The sequence below is a fragment of the Apus apus genome, chromosome 2 (assembly GCF_020740795.1).
Source record: "Apus apus isolate bApuApu2 chromosome 2, bApuApu2.pri.cur, whole genome shotgun sequence".
Classification (NCBI taxonomy): Eukaryota; Metazoa; Chordata; class Aves; order Apodiformes; family Apodidae; genus Apus; species Apus apus.
In genome coordinates, this window is record NC_067283.1 from 19,163,864 (window position 1) to 19,179,733 (window position 15,870).

At 42.7% G+C, this 15,870-nt stretch overlaps 1 protein-coding gene across 1 annotated transcript in view; it reads left to right on the forward strand.

The window, feature by feature from the left end:
- Positions 1–7,041: 7,041 nt before the first annotated feature.
- The window catches only part of DNAJC1 (DnaJ heat shock protein family (Hsp40) member C1), a 107,130-nt gene continuing 98,301 nt past the window's right edge, over positions 7,042–15,870 (forward strand). Inside the window, exon 1 of the mRNA XM_051611763.1 lies at positions 7,042–7,318. Within this exon, the coding sequence (XP_051467723.1) occupies positions 7,154–7,318 (165 nt within the window). The 5' untranslated portion in view covers positions 7,042–7,153. The remainder of the gene's footprint in view (positions 7,319–15,870) is intronic.

The following is a 15,870-nucleotide window of genomic DNA, read 5'->3' on the forward strand; positions in this document are numbered from 1 at the left end:
TGCCCCCTGGTGGTGAATTAATTTTGAAAATTATTACAAAACTGTTAGAAAAATTTACTTGAAATTAAAAGAAGACACTAATTGCTTCAGTGAACACAAGTAAAAGTAGACTGCTAAACAATACTTAACGTGTCAAATACAACTAAGGAAAATCCTGTTACGAACAAGCTCCATCAATCTTTGATATTCACAGAATCACAGAATCCTAGGGGTTAGAAGGGACCTCGAAAGATCATCTAGTCCAACCCCCCTGCCAGAGCAGGGTCACCTAGAGTACATCACACAGGAATGCGTCCAGGTGGGTCTTGAATGTCTCCAGTGAAGGAGACTCCACAACTTCTCTGGGCAGCCTGTTCCAGTGCTCTGTCATTCAATTCATGGCAGAATAGAACAAAAGGAATCAAGATCACCATTGGAAAACTCTCTGAGACCTTCAGCATTTCAAAATCATGTTTCTTGTTTCTCTCTTTGGAGCAGAGGTTAACACAAGTGTCTTGACAACATAGTTTAGTCTTGAGATTACCTGATTCCCAGCGTTCGTTCCTTATGGTCTATGGGAATTCTATTCATCTGCACAGCATCTTTAGATCTGACACTCTCTAGCAACCAGTAATGTCATCCATACACTGAGGGTTCCGATTTTGGGAAACTAGAATGACATTCCCCAGATAAAATTTAGGAGAGCTGTACATATTCTAAAAATCATCTAAAGGTTTTCAGATGGTGTATGCTGAGCATCTCCATGTGTAAATACAGTACCAGGATGTTGTTCTTGGAATAGTAATAACAAAATTGACATTGCAAGTCATCCACTTGCAGTTTAAGCCACAGGTAATTTTGAAAGGTATCAAGAATACATCATTAAAAAAGATAGTATAAGCCTTCTAATCACTAATTTTGTTTTGTCTTTCAATTCTTGTGCTTCCTAAACTTCCACCTAAGGTGGTGTTTCCCCATGCTGATATTATTCTTTGGGAAAATACATATTAAAATATAATTACATACTATTGTCATGTCATGCAGCAAAACATTCTGCATTTATGCTGGAAAAAGGTCATTTATAATGATCAAGGCTTAATATAATTGCTTTATACTATTAGGATATAGCTGATACTCTGAAAATGAACCCTCTTTTTCTATCCCACAGTCTGTGAGACACCTTCGATGATGTTAATGTGGCTCCAGGTAGTTCTTCAGTTTGGAAAATAGCATCACAGGATATATGGCATGCTCAGTAGGCAGGGAGTGTTTGGGCTTTGGCACTGATGATGTAACACGAGGAAAAAGAAAATAAAAGAGCAACATAGCTAAAAGAGAGGACTGAGCTGCCCAGACCAGGCATGAATTAGCTATTTCCTAAATAATATTCTTTCATGTCTGAGGGACTGTAATAGCTTTCTGTTTTTAGCTCTGTTGCTTTTGCTTCTCTTTCCATTCCCACATTTCTCTCTCATTAGTTTGACTTACGTCTGGCCTAAGGTAACAGCTGGTGTACACAAATGGTATATTCCTTACAAATCTTTCAGCGGGCAGGGCTGCTATAAAGGGGCGCTGTCCCCCCCTTTTTTTTTTCCCGCTGCCAACCTGGATCTTACCTTCCTTTGGTCTCCACTCCATTCGTCTGTTTGTGTGGTTACGCTCTAAACTGCATCTGTGAAATCATCTGGCTTTAAAGAAAAAATAAATCCCTGAAAAAGACCATACCTAGGCCGCTTGCCCACGGGGACGGAGCGCTACAGGACGCCCAGAGCAAGGCGGCTGCCGTCCCGCCCGCCGCGCCTGCGGGAGAGCCCGCTCTTCCGGTGCGAGTCCTCAAACGTTCCTGCCAGCTGTGAAACGCAACTCCTCCCTCCGCTCTGCTTAGTCTCACTGCTGGGGGAACAGCTTGCTTTCAGCTCTGCGGGTGTAGTTATACAAAGGTTTTGTTTTGTGTTGGGTTTTTGTTGTTGTTGTTGTTTTTCCAATGGGAAAGCCAGCTTAAGCCAGGCAGTTTCCTGCCTGCTCTGCCCTCTTGTTCTTGCTCCTTCATCACAGTTCACTGTCCCCGTGTTTGTGCCGAGGCAGCTGTTTGTGGGTTGTGCTGTAAACTGGATCACTGGGGTATGAGGTTTTGTGCACGTATGTGTATATATGTGTCTGTGAACAGCTTTTTTAATTAAAAAAACCCCAAAACAACAAAACACACCAACCAACAAACCAACCAACAAAACAAAAACGAGATTAATTTCAGTCATTTGATTTATAATGTGGCCCACAAAGAGCTGAATTAGTGCAGCTGAGGAGGCAGCGAGCGGTGGCGCAGAGGTGGGAACAAGCGCCTGGGCTGGGGGGAGGGCACAGGGAACTCTTAAGCCAGCTTTGTTAACAGAACTACTGTTACTGTACAAAACCATGTAGAGCACCTAAACTAAACAGCCGGAGTAGAAAACTGGAACAGACTGTGAAGTAGTCAGGCTCTCGAATTGCTGGAGATAAGGCTTTATCTACAGGAAGAAAAGGGGTGGTCCCTTAACAAGCTCTTTCCCCTAGTAACGTCTGTTCATTTGAGACATCAAAATCGCAGGCTGTTTAGCTATTCAGAATATGACTGTGTGAATCCTACTGGGCTTATGGAGCTTGTTGCTCTTTCAGTGCTGTTAAAAATGCTGATAATAACTGGTTCATGCCTCAGGCCTTGGGTGCTACTGTCAATTAGCATCAGAACAGAGATTTATTTAAACAAATTATTTCTGTATATGCTTCTTTCCCTTAGAGTTTGCAAAGGAGAGCTTTGTGACCGAGTTTATCTGGTTCAGTGATACCTGCCTGCATGTGCAGGCAAACTTGAGGCAGACAAAGCAAATGCCATCCTTGTGTGGCTCTCTATTCTTAAAGAAAAGGAGCTGCCCAGCTGCAAATGCTACATACAGAATTAAAAACCTTTCTCTGATCCTCTAGCCATTTAAATGTCATGTCTGAGTCACAGAAAAAAATTACTAATAACCTCCCAGCATGAGTAGTTTTAAGACAGTAATGAAAAAGCTGTGTGTAATCCTCTACCTTCTCCTCTGTGTTTGTGTCAGAGTTTGCAGCACCAAGATTTAAATCACCATCAGTGGTCACTCAGCTCACCTGTCATTGCAACCGTCACCACAAATTCCTCCTGTGTATCATTGCAGGCTCACAGCAAAGGCAAGAATTGCTGAATTTGATTATGTTTGGTTTGTAATTCAAGGCTTTCTCTGAAACCAGAAGAGAGAACAGACTTTTAATTTAACCAATTTATTTTATATTGGGGAAGCCTGGTGTGACTTGGATTAATTGAAGTGTTGGAGAAGGGGAAGGACCCTAATGACTTACAGAGAAAAAATAATTTCTCGTGACTTTAAAGAAGGGAACAGAAGATTGAGCAGATAGACGTTAAAGAGGAGAACAGAAGAGTGAACAGATAATAATGTCATTATTATAGTGGTGCTTAAAGAATTTTAATAGCATTTTTAGCATTTTATTTCCAAAATTTCAGTAATTATTCTTGGGGCACCAATTAGGTAAATATTATGACAATTGCCCCTTGTCCTGTCACTGGACACCACTGAAAATAGACTGCCCCCATCCTCCTGACACCCACCTTCAGGTATTTGTAAACATTGATGAGATCCCCCCACAATCTCCTCTTCTCTATGCCGAACCGATGCAGCTCTCTCAGCCTTTCCTTATATGGTAGATGCTCCAATCCCCAGATCATCGCTGTGGCCCTGTGCTAGACTCTCTCCAGTAGCTCCTTGTCCTTCATGAACTGGGAAGCCCAGAACTGGACACAGTATTCCAGATGTGGATTTGCCAGGGGGTAGTAGAGGGGGAGGATAACCTTCAACCTACAGGCTGCACTCTTCTTAATGCATCCCAGGATTGGCCTTCTTGGCCACAAGGGCACATTGCTGGCTCATGATGAGCTGTTGTCCACCATGATTCCCAGATTCATTTCCCCAGAGCCATTTTCCAGCAGGTCAGCCCCCAACCTGAGGTTGTTCTTCCCCAGATGCAGTACTCTACACTTGCTCTTGTTATATTTAATTAAGTTTCTCCCTGCCCAACTCTCCAGCCTGTCCAGGTCACACTGAACGGCAGCACAGCCTTCTGGTGTGTCAGCCACACCTCCCAGTTTTGTATCAGCAAACTTGCTGAGGGAACATACTCTGTCCTTCATCCAGGTCATTGAGGAATATATTGAATAGAGCTGGACCCAACACTAACCCCTGGGGAACATTACTAGACATGGGCCTCCGACTGGATTTGCCCTGCTCGTCACAACTCTCTTGAGCATTGTACCTCAGCTAGTTCCCAATCCATCTCACTGTCCATTCATCCAATTCACTCTTCTTCAGTTTGGCTGTGAGGATGCCATGGGAGAAGGTGTTGAAAGCCTTGCTGAAGTCAACTGCCCTACCTCATCTAGCCATCAGGTTATGCCTTTGTAAAAGTCTATCAGATTGGTCAAGCATGACACCCCCTTGGTGAATCCATGTTGACTACTGCTGATAACCCTCTTTTCCGTGACATGCTTTGAGATGGCACTGGTGACTCTCTTCTAAAGGATAAAGAAGCAGAATAAAAATGAGTATTCAAATTTCCCACATTGTTAAAACTAATTGGAATTCAATTTAAGTATTCTGACTTAAATGTAAGATGTCTCTTAAATATGTACTTTAAAGAATCATAATCCCATTATGATTAGTGCATTTCTTTCTCCTGTTATTCTTAAATTCACATTCCTCTTGACTGAAGGAGACCACACTTTATCTGAAGAATTTAAAGTTGTTTCTTTCAAAATAGCAATCATTGGCTGTTTTTATCAAAAGGATTGAAGCCACAAGAGACCTGCAATTGGTGGTCAGTGTTAGGACACACAGTTCCCTAGTATCAGTGGAACTGAAGAGATGACCTGCATTTATCAGGTTATTGAAGGCTGTTTTAACAGTTTCAGCAAGAACAGGAGCTCTGGGTTTTGAAAGGGGTCATTCTTCATAACAAATTCTGAATGATGAAAAATAAGATCAAAATAGCAAACACTTCTCCTCAAGGATGATTATTGCACTAGATCAAGTTAACTAAGGAGGCTTAGAAGCTAACAAGGTAAGATGGAGTAGATACAGAAAATACAGAATGAATCAGAAGGGAAGGAGAGTTTGGAAATTGTCTATTAAGGTGAATGGAGAATTGCTAAACTCACATTTTAAAAATATTTAAACTGGTTTAAAAATAAGACTACCTTATTGAATTATTCATTTGCCTCTGTTTTCTGAGGGTACTTTGCACCTTTAAACTTTGTTTTACAGCTTTCTGAGTGAGAAACATTTGAATGCAAAGCTGGTATTTTTGTGCAATAAAGCTTGGGGCTTTAAAGCAAGGAGAATGTAGGAACACCAGGCAACAACTTGAACCTATGATATGAATACTGAGGTGCAAAACAGATTAAGAAAATAAGGAAGAGGAAAGAAACTGGTCTATACCAGGTTCATTTACTCCAGCAAAACAAAGCAGGTGATAAATTAAATAGCCTATGTCTTCCTCTGTCATTCTCTAGAAAAGGATTATTTTTTTGTTTTGGCTCTGTGATTAAGCATTTTTTTAAGATGCTCAGAATGAACAATTAAATACTCCTTTTTGAGGAGTGTGAATTAAGAAGAGTCTATCTCAGACACTGTTGGTCAAATTATAATTTCCTGGCAAACAGGTTTACGTGTTTTTTCAGAAAACAGAGCCAGAGGCAGAATAATGATCCTAACAGCCCAGTGGGCATGCATAAAGCATATGGAAACATGAGTTTAAATATCAATCTGATTAATATTTAAATAGTTCATACAAAAGAGAACAGTTTCAATAGAACAGAATACCTAAGACTACTCCGTGAGTTGGAAAATTGATAATGGGTATGTTGGTTCAAGTCCATATTCTGAATTAAGCAGAGTGTATTTTAGAGTTGCATCTTGCTATTCCCTCAAAATATCCAAGGCAGGGCTCTACTGTGCTGAGATTCTGTGCGTGGTGCCTAGCTCCTCTTAGGTGAATGTAGGTGCATACAAGACTGGCATTTGGGATTATTTTTTTTAATTGGATAAAACTGTTTTCTGAACTTCAGTTCATGGACACTTCTGGGACACGTGAAACTCGAAGAAAGGATTCTGATAGTGAGTTATTAACCAGGCCTAGCCATGTCGAGAAACAGATGGGGTGCTCCAAGGAGTCTGACCACACCGAAGTGATTTACTGTTGCTAATTTGTATTGTTGAGCCATGAAAGTCTCCGTCCAATTTCTCGTCCAGCATTCATACTGGACGTTGATTTAAGCAAGGAAAGAACGAAAGGTCCAGAGAAAACAGCTTAAAAATTGAGTTCAGGTTGACAGTGTGGTTATTTCAAGGTAGAACAGGCTACAGTAATCAAACCTATCCTTACGGATTTTAATACGTTTCTAAGGATTAAGCTCATGCATCAGGCAGCAGGGGGGCGGTGGCACCAGAGCCGCCGTGACCCCCGGCACACGGGGTGCTGCCTCGTTCAACCAGCCGCTCCCTCCAGCGGGACGGACAAAATTACCCCCAAATCTCCCCCGCGCTCCCGGCAGCGACAACGCCGGCGGCAGCGGGGGCAGCGGCTGCCGCCCCTCATGGCCCCGCTCCCCGGCTGAGGCAGGGCCGCTCGAGGCGAGGCGTGCGGGCCCCGGCGGGAGGCGTGCGTGGATCACCCCGGAGGGCTCAGCCGGGGGAACGGGCGCGAGCGCTGCGCGGCGCGGGAGGCGGCGGGGCCGGAGCGGCGGGAAAGCGGGGGGTGGGGCGCGCGGCGAGCTCGCGCCGGGCCCCCGCGTGCCGCCCCCGCTTCCCCCGCGCGCCCGGCCGGCGGGTCCCCCCCCCCCTCGCCCTTCCCCCCGCAGCCCCTGGACTGCGCGAGCGCCGGCGGTTGCCGGGGCACCTGACGTCACAGGCTGCGGAGGCGACGATTGGCCAGGCGGGGAGCGCCCCTCCCGCGCGGGGACGCGCTGCCGGGGGCCGGGCCTGCCTCCTGCCCTCAGTGCGGAGCCGCCGGCGGGGCGTGCGCGGGCTCGGCGCTGCCTGCCGGGGCTCAGTGCTGCCTCCCCGGACACGTCTTCGCCACCGCTGCCGCCGGGGCCAGGGTCATGGGCCGGCCGCGGCCTGCGCCGCGCCTGCGGCTGCCGCCGCTCCTGGCGCTGCTGGTGCTGCTGGCCCCCCGCGCCCGCGCGTGGGACAGCGGCGACCTAGAGCTCTTCGACCTGGTGGAGGAGGTGCCGCGGAACTTCTACGACTTCCTGGGGGTGCAGCAGGTGAGCAAGGGACCCAGCCCGCCTGCCCGCCCGGCGCGGGCCCTGCGCCGCGCCTGCCCCGCCGCCTCCTGCCCCGGCCCTTCCCGCGGGCCCGGGCCTCGCCTGTCACCGCCGTCCCTGCTCCGCCGAACATGGCTGGCTGGTTCTCCGCCCTCGCTGCGCTGCCGCCGCCCGGCCGCTCCCCGCGGCACCCAGGCGCCGGGCACATCGCCGGCCCCTCGCCCAGGCGCCGGGCGCTGTCAGCCCTGGCACGCGTGCGGCTGCCCCGCTCTGCCGCTGCAGTCCGGGCCCCCGCGGTGCCCCGGCTCCCGAGGCTCAGGGCAAGGCTCCTGTGCCATCCCTAGCCTCCTCCTTCCCTCTGCAGGGGCTCTGCTCTCCTTCAAGTACTGTTCGATTTTTTTTTTTCTGTCCTTCTGGCCCCACCACAAGTGACGGCCCCCGTACCCTGTTGCTCTTCTGAGTGTGTCTTTTTCTCCAGATGCACCTACAACTAGACAAAAGTAGCTCGTGGGCTTCTCCCACTTCCCATACATAGCCTGGTTTTGGCTGTTTCTCATCTTTTCCCTCATTCTGCATAGCTGCTGGTTCCTTATCTTCTTAAGACTGTGCATTGCCATGTGTTGCAGCTCCTGATTTCTCTCACTGGTGCCGTGTGGTAGACTGTGACCCTTTGCCATGGTAATGGATTGTAGATTGCTATATTTTATTTTACTTTCCATGTATCTTGGTTGTTGTGCATGGTTTTGACTTCTGTTTGATAGGCAGCTCTTAAGAGTATATTAAAGCTTTTATTATGCACCTTCAGTTAATTTTTGTGCATGTGTAGTCAAGATAGGAACTCTTCCTGGTGGTTGTGTATCTTTTAGATACGGTTGCTGGATTTGCTGCTATTTGGTGTCTTCAACTTGTATCACTTGTCCTGGCTCCCACTTGATGGCCTTTCTCACAGAACGACTGAATGGTTGGGGTTGGAAGGGAGTTTAAACATCATTTAGATCCAATTGCCCTGCATTGGCAGTGATACCTCATCTCTCGAAATGCTTTGCTCTGTGTCTGTGATGTCGCTTGATCTCTCTTCATGCATCTTAGCAAACTTGCTTTTGCCTCTTTCTTCCAGTCAGTATTCCTCTCCTCAAAAATTAAATGCGCAATTCTTCATTTCATTCTTTGTCTTCTAGCACCTCTACATTCTGCGGAGTGATCTTGCTGTTCAAATGGCTTCCCTGACAACCTTGAAGTTTATTCTGGTGCACTTGTTGTAGTTTTTTAGAATAATATCTGTATTTCCAGGTGCATTTCATTAGGGCCATGTCTACAAAGAGAGGGAAGGTCTCTGCAATACCTGAGGATCCTGTTTTGGAAACTACAGCTCTGGCTGTTAATGAAAGTTGGGGGATTCTGAGTCAATTTCATCTCTTTCTCTTACTCCTTCTTAGGCATCTGCTGGTAAATATTGCGGAATGCTATCGTACATACAATACAGCAAATGCTGCTACCCAAGTTTCATGAGCCTAATCTAGGTTTTAATTTCTCAAAGGCAATTTTAGGTAGTGTAGTGATAGAAAATTTTGTTTGCTTCCACTAGTGATGTTCAGACCTGGTATGCAACTCTTTATAAATATCTTCCATAGTATTTTTTTCTAGGGCTGAATCTGTACCTTGCACAATGTTTAGCAAACTACAGTGTTACTTTTATTAAGCAAATACTCTGCTAGTTCACACTTCTAATCTTAATGGAGAACTTTAATGATTTGTAATGTGCAAGCAGGGAAAAAGTGGAATTGCAACATGAAAGGAAGTTTTGTTAGTTTTGAATATGTGCTAGTCACTCGTAATGTAATTATAGGCAAGACTTGAAGTGTAAATACTATTTAGATGCTTTGCACATGAAAAATATAGCTCTGAGTACAGTAACAGAGTATACAGTATTGAAGTCACCTTCAACAAAAAATTGTAGGCATTGAAAGATGCTGTATAGGTTTACAGGTTCTTCTGTACCGTATCCTTTGTTCCTGCTGCTTTCTTCTTCAGCTCTGACCCATAGCTGGAGCTTCCAACAAGATACTGAAGCAGGGTTCTGATTTGCAGTGACTTACTAGGTAGCTGCAGCCATTTAAATTACCATATGAGAAGGCTAATGAATCTTGTAACAGGGTTCAGGGAAGTGCGCAAGACAGGTGTGTAGTATCCTACCTTAGATGTCTTAACACAAAGCTGCCTTTTACCATAATGTCTTTATATGCTGTTTGCATGTTTCCTCAGGTTTTCTGATATTTTTTAAAACTACAGTTTAATGGAGCTTACTGGTTATTTTATATTTCACTGTTGTTTTTGTAGGATGCCTTTGACTAGAATATTGTGATTAACATTTTGTAGTTCTTGTAGTGCCAGCGATTTTATTCCTGGTGCTCAGGTATTTTTCTTGGCATTTTACCACAGGAGGGGACAGAGTGTGTGAGGGTAGCCTTTGTGGCTATGCCTTTGGACTATTTAATAATCTTTCATTCATCAAAGTTTGCTTTCCCCTTCTCGCCCCCTCCATATTAATCTTGATGTTCATTGCCTTGTATCATGTCCTGATAATCCCTTCTGGAACAGGGAGTACTTCTCCCTTATGCGGGATGTAACTTCTGTGTCTGAGATACAGATGCTGGACCATGTTTGTTAACAGTAGTGTATCAGGGCTGCCAGATGTTTTTCTGAATTTGTCATCTTGTGTTCTGAAAAAAAATATAAGGAATGAGACTCCAGTGCTTCCTTAAGGCATTAAAGCAGCTTAGCATTTGCTGGGAGAATTGTGGTATCAGCTGCTTTTTGAACCTCATACGCATTGTTGGAAGTTGATGTTGACCTCAACTGACAAGATGCAGAAATTGTTGTGGGAAGTCTCTGGGTCTGGATCTTTCCCTGGGATTGGAGAGAAATGATGAATGTTTTGTTTTGTTGCTAGTCTACACTTGCAAGAGAAAGGGCTGTGCATTCTGACTGTTTGAGGGCCTCGTGGAAGCCTTCTGGTGTTGTCAGGTAACTGTTACCCAGCACTGGCAAGGTGTTAGATTCGAAGCTGCTGTAGTGTCTTCCAGGGTTAGTGACTGAGATAGACGATGATCTAGCGGAAGTGATTTTTGTTGTGAATGTGGAATGACAGAGGAAGAGTAAGACTGTGACTGTCTTGACTGGTAAAACAACAGTCCTTCATGGTTGACTTCCAAGAAGGGGTTGCCTGAGGAATCTACAACTGCTCAAAGAATAGTGGAGATTGGAGGTGACCTGTGGATGGTGTTTTGTCCAACTCTGGGTGTTAGGACTGAGCCCTTAGATTAAGAAGTATCTGACTTTCATAAAAAGACACTATAGGTTAATCCATCCAATCTAATGGTAACATAGTATATACAAGAAATTTTGTATTGTTATGTTGTTACTGTTGCTGCTCTGAACAACTGCATTGCTCTACCTTCCTGTTTCTTTTGTTCTTAAATTGATGATATGGTTAACTCGAATGGCACATCTGAAACTGTTCTCAAGAAGTTTGACCTAGCTGAATGGGGACATAAAATAACTTGATGTGAGAAAAAGATTACATTTCTATGTCCCCTAAGTAGTTACTGAAGTTGCCTCCAAATCAAGAAAAGAGAATAATAAATTCTTGACAAGTTGGATGTAATAGTAATTTCAGTAGTCACTTCATATAGCCAGTTTCAAACTGAAAAATGGATCAGGACCAAATAGTATCCATCTAAAAACTCAGATGAAGGAGCAGAATTAAACCAGAGGCTTTGCAGACTCAGTAATAAAGTTACCCTGTTACCTGAGAATGAGAACATGCAAATGTGATGTCAGCTTTTTGGAGGAATTCCAGGAAGATCTGGTGAGCTACAAGCTTGTGTGGTGGACAAACAAATGGATTTAGTTATTAATGTTATCTCTTACAGCTTTCAATAGCTGATACCTCCATAAATATTATACATTCTGGATGAATCAATTTGGCATCCATTGAACCTGTGGATTTTCTTGCCAAAATATGCTTTTGATTAGACCTTTTAAAATGGCTTCAGGGGAATGACCTACTTCTGTTCTCTTTTTGGCTTGCAGTAGGGAAGGCAGTTACAGGGCTCTGAATGTCTTTTGAAACTTTGTAATATGGCTTTTAGAGACAAGAGATCTGATAAATACTTTTTTAGGAAGCATTGTTTGTTTTTGAAAATGTGTTAAAATGCATGAGCTGTGTTGCTACAGTTGGCCTGTGCAAAGCAGTATGTTATGTATCAGTTTGGAACATGGAAGTTTCTAAGTAAGGCTTTGGTTTCTAGTGATAATCAGATAAAGGAGCAGGTTTGTATTAGTTCTGCTAGGCTTGTGCAGTGTATGAAAGCAAGCACAGAAAGTTTCTCCAAGAACCTTTTGAGGTAGCAGAAAGATGCCCTGGGAGCTCAAGTTCCTGAGGGACGGTTAATACATGGGTAGGGCTTCCCAGCCAACGCTGCGGATAAATACATAACAAAAAAAAATGTTTAAAGAGATATTTTCTTCAGTATCAGTTTATGTCTTCCTTGTGGCAATGTGAGGTTTATTCTGAACCAGGCTCTAATCCATTCATGTGTCTTTACTGCAGAGAACTAAGAGCACTGTATGGATGTCGCTGCTGGATGCTGGGTTTGCTAGATGATGCTGTAGCACAAAGTCAGAACTGCACATACAGAACCTGATTTTGGTCCTACTGCCTGTGAGATGGTGATTTGAGTGACCCCAAAAGAGTGCAAGACATGAAAACCAAGGAGTAAGATTTCTTTGGCTGCAGGAAGCCGCAACCCCACTAGATGAGCTGAATGTATTTGGCTAATAGGCTCTTTCCAAGAACTCTGGAACAGAGGAGCTGTGTGGACCTTGGCAAGCAGCAGGGTGTGACAGGGTTGTGTCTGTAGGATGCAACGTTTGGTGCTGAGGGATTGGTGTCCACACCATTTGCATTTCAAGGATTTTATTTTTTGTTGTTGTTGAACTAATTCCAGGCTGGCTGCATGGACTCAATGCCTGTTTGTATTGAAGTGTGCTATTTGTGCGCCTGGTTTTACATCTTGCAGTTCAGTTCTATGCAAAAGGAATCCAGTTCATGCAGTCCAGGACCATGTCATGATATGCAGTCAGTGGGTACAGTATGGAAGTTGGTTTACATGTGCACTTCTGAGGCTCTTCTCTTCCCTGCTGCTTTTTAAGATTGACATAGGTGGGTGCAGTGTTACTGAAATAGTGGAGTGTGCATAATCTGAAAATGTGTTAGAGAAAATCAAGGTTGGTAATACTGCTTCAGTCTTCCAAGCTTTGGAAATACTTGATCTGGTGAGATTATGACATCACTTTTTCAGATGACTGTGTCAGAACTATGAGCTGTAGGGTCTTCTTGCTTTGTTTTGTGCAATTATTATGTCTCTGCATGACAAATAGGATATTCACTGTGACCTTCAAAAGTCTTGTGGTGTGAAGTGACAGGGAGCAATGTAACAGCCTGATACGTGTTTGAGGCATCACAGTTGTTGGGCTAATGATTAAACATCAGGTCTAATGGTCTAAGCCTGTTTCAAGATTGTTTTCTTCTTGTTCAAAATATAGATTAAGCAGTTCTACTAGTTTTGGAAGGCATTAGATTTTAATACACTCTCAATTACAACACCATAATTCTCAGTCAGAAGGGTAAAATGTATTTCAACCTTTTTGCTCCAAGCTGTCAAAAATCATTAACTTCTGTAATACACAACTAGGTGATAGTAGTAGCAAACCTTTATTTGAACAGAGAAGGCTCTTGGTAATTCTTGAAATTGTACATTTCTTTTAAGTGATTAATGAGGGAGGGGTTCTTAAAAATTCTTTTTTACTTAAAGAATTGGCTCCTATTCTCACAGTAACAGCCAAAAAAGCCTCCACTCTCCCAAGCCCCCAAATACATTATCAACATTGAGACACTAATAGACTCCATTGAACTAGTTCAAACAAAAATAGCATTAGAAAATCCATATTTGTTTCTAGTAGCTTTAGCTGTAATCTCCATTCCTTAATAGTAATTGTTGTTTTTTCTCAGTAAGTTATACATCCCTTCATGATTTTTAAACTTCCTATATGAGTCTGTTGCTTAAGTTATACAGGGAAGTGAGATTTCCAGTAGTTCTGAAAACTTCGCTTTTCATAAAAAGTGTGAATTATTAAAATTGTGTGAAGTAGTTAGAATTGTGTGAATATCATAATAGAGATTATTCACTTGGATCCTACAGAACAGAGTTGTTCCGTACTATAGTTTGATTGCTCACAAGAGTCACCACAGAGAAGCACTTACGATATGTGCTCGGACTTGTAACTAAGGATGAGGCAGGATATTGGTTTTCATGTGTACATTTTGGTTTTGTTTTGCTTTCTTTAACTGTGCTGAACTTCTGTTAAGTGGCTGATACATAATGTGATCCATTCTATCAGTGCCCTGACAGGTATCACATATGCGTAACGTTCCTGATGTTTTTGTTCCCAGCCACTGCATTTAAAAGTGATTGAGACATCTAGACTTGTAAAACTTGTACTTTCCATAAAAATGGGTTTTCTGTATGTTTCCTATTAAATTTCTGCTTGGATGTTGTCCAAGGAAATCCAGGGTATTTTTGCTTTCATTGTTGGCTCCTTTCTTAAAGACATAAAAGTGTTTTAGAATCTACCGTTCTAAGTAGTTTTAAAGACATTTACTGTTAAGTTTTCCTGACACTTCATTTATGTAAAACTTCCCCGATTTCTTTCAGATTATGCTTCTTTCTTGCTGTGTAGAAGGACATAGATTAATAGGAAACCACTATGTTTAGAACCAACAGTATGCAAAGTGCTGTGAAGAGGATAAAGCAAGTAGTCTTGAATTTTTTTTCCTGTCTGCAGCAACAATAATGTTTCAGCTTTTCCTTTTTATGCTTCCCACTTCTCTAATCCTTTAAGGATGTATCCCTAATAGCTTAATCTTAAAATTGGAGAAATAAAAAATGGGCTATTTTTCCTTCCTGGAAATTCTGTGTTTGACCTGTTAATTCATTGAAGGGAATGACCAGTTTCTTGGTGAGGAAAGGTAGGTGACCTGTGAGGGTAGCCTCTGGTGCTTACCCAGTGTTAAATTTGTTTCAAATCCTTTTTTCCCATGTATGTGCCCATACTGATATCTCAAACAACCACATAATTAATCTAACATCTAGTTTTGTAAATGACTTCTCAGTGGGTTTTTTGCTACTTGACTGCTTGTGGGCTGTGGTCATCAAGTTTGTCTGTAAAGTTGTGTAAATAAAAAATCTTAGAGGCAGCCCTAATTTCAATTTGTTGAAAGATAAAGCTTTTATGCTCCATCTAGAGTAATTTTACAATTTGTAATAACACAGTTTTCTAATTAGATCTAGAGAAAACTGTAGCTTTATGGGAGATAATGGAGGTATCTATGGTGCTATTTTAACTTTAGGTACTTGGTTAAATTTGAAAAAAAAAAAATGATAATTCAGCATGTAAAGGGTTCCTTAGATGGTTTGGTGCTCCTTGTGTTCTCAGCAGAGCCAGTAACAAAGAGCGTGTGGTGCTGTTGTGCAGCCAAGCCAGTAAGAAAGAGAGTATAAGTGATAACAAAGGGGTTTTAATCCATAAAAATAGGTCTGATATTAAAATGAATAAAAGCAGGAAATTAATGTATATCTGAAATGTTTTGGTTTTCCACAGCATCCCAATGGCCTAATGAAATTCAGGCAGCAGAACAAAACCTGCAGTTTTGCTTTTATTTGCTTATTAGTTTTGGTGCTTTTGCTTAGCCATATGGTGTCCCTGTTAAAAGTTTCCTTCTCTCAATTTTGTATACCTATACAGTAGTATTTATTTATTTATTTGTTTTCCCTGCACCCTTAAATTGCTGCTTTTCCCTAAATTAGTAGATTTCTGTGTTTCTTTTGCTTCTTGTTTGTTTGTCCCTCAGCCTTGTTTGAATGTTACTAGCTCTGTATAAAAGTAATTTGTAAACCATTTTATGTATGTGGGAATGTGTTGTGCATGTGGTGTATCTTACAGTTATGGAAACAATAAAATGGTTTGAATGTAGCACTTTAAAACAGGATTGTGTATTACTGGACTCTCACCTGATGGATTGTTTAAGTGCAAATTTCTTAAATGACCTGGCTTGCAGGCCCCCGAACTGTTCTCGATGTCAAACAAACGAGCGGTGGAATGAGAAGAGAAGAAAATTCGTAAGCAGTCCCTCATCTCTTTTAGATCGGAAGTTCTTCCTTCTCAGTGTTCATCTGGAAAACTTGTGAAGAAAACCGGAAGGTGCATAGATGTCACTGAAATAGTCACTCTGCAATCTTTCTCTGACTAAAGGGCCAGGGGGGTCTTGCTTTTATATATGAGCTGTAATTCTAAAATGCTGCTGTCTCCCAATACTGTAAAGAGCTTTTGTTGAAGGAAACATTCAGTGCTGATGAAGACATGAAAAAGCTGTGAATTAGCCTTATTGCACTGATTTGGGGTGAACACTGTCTTCTTTAAGGGGCAATAAT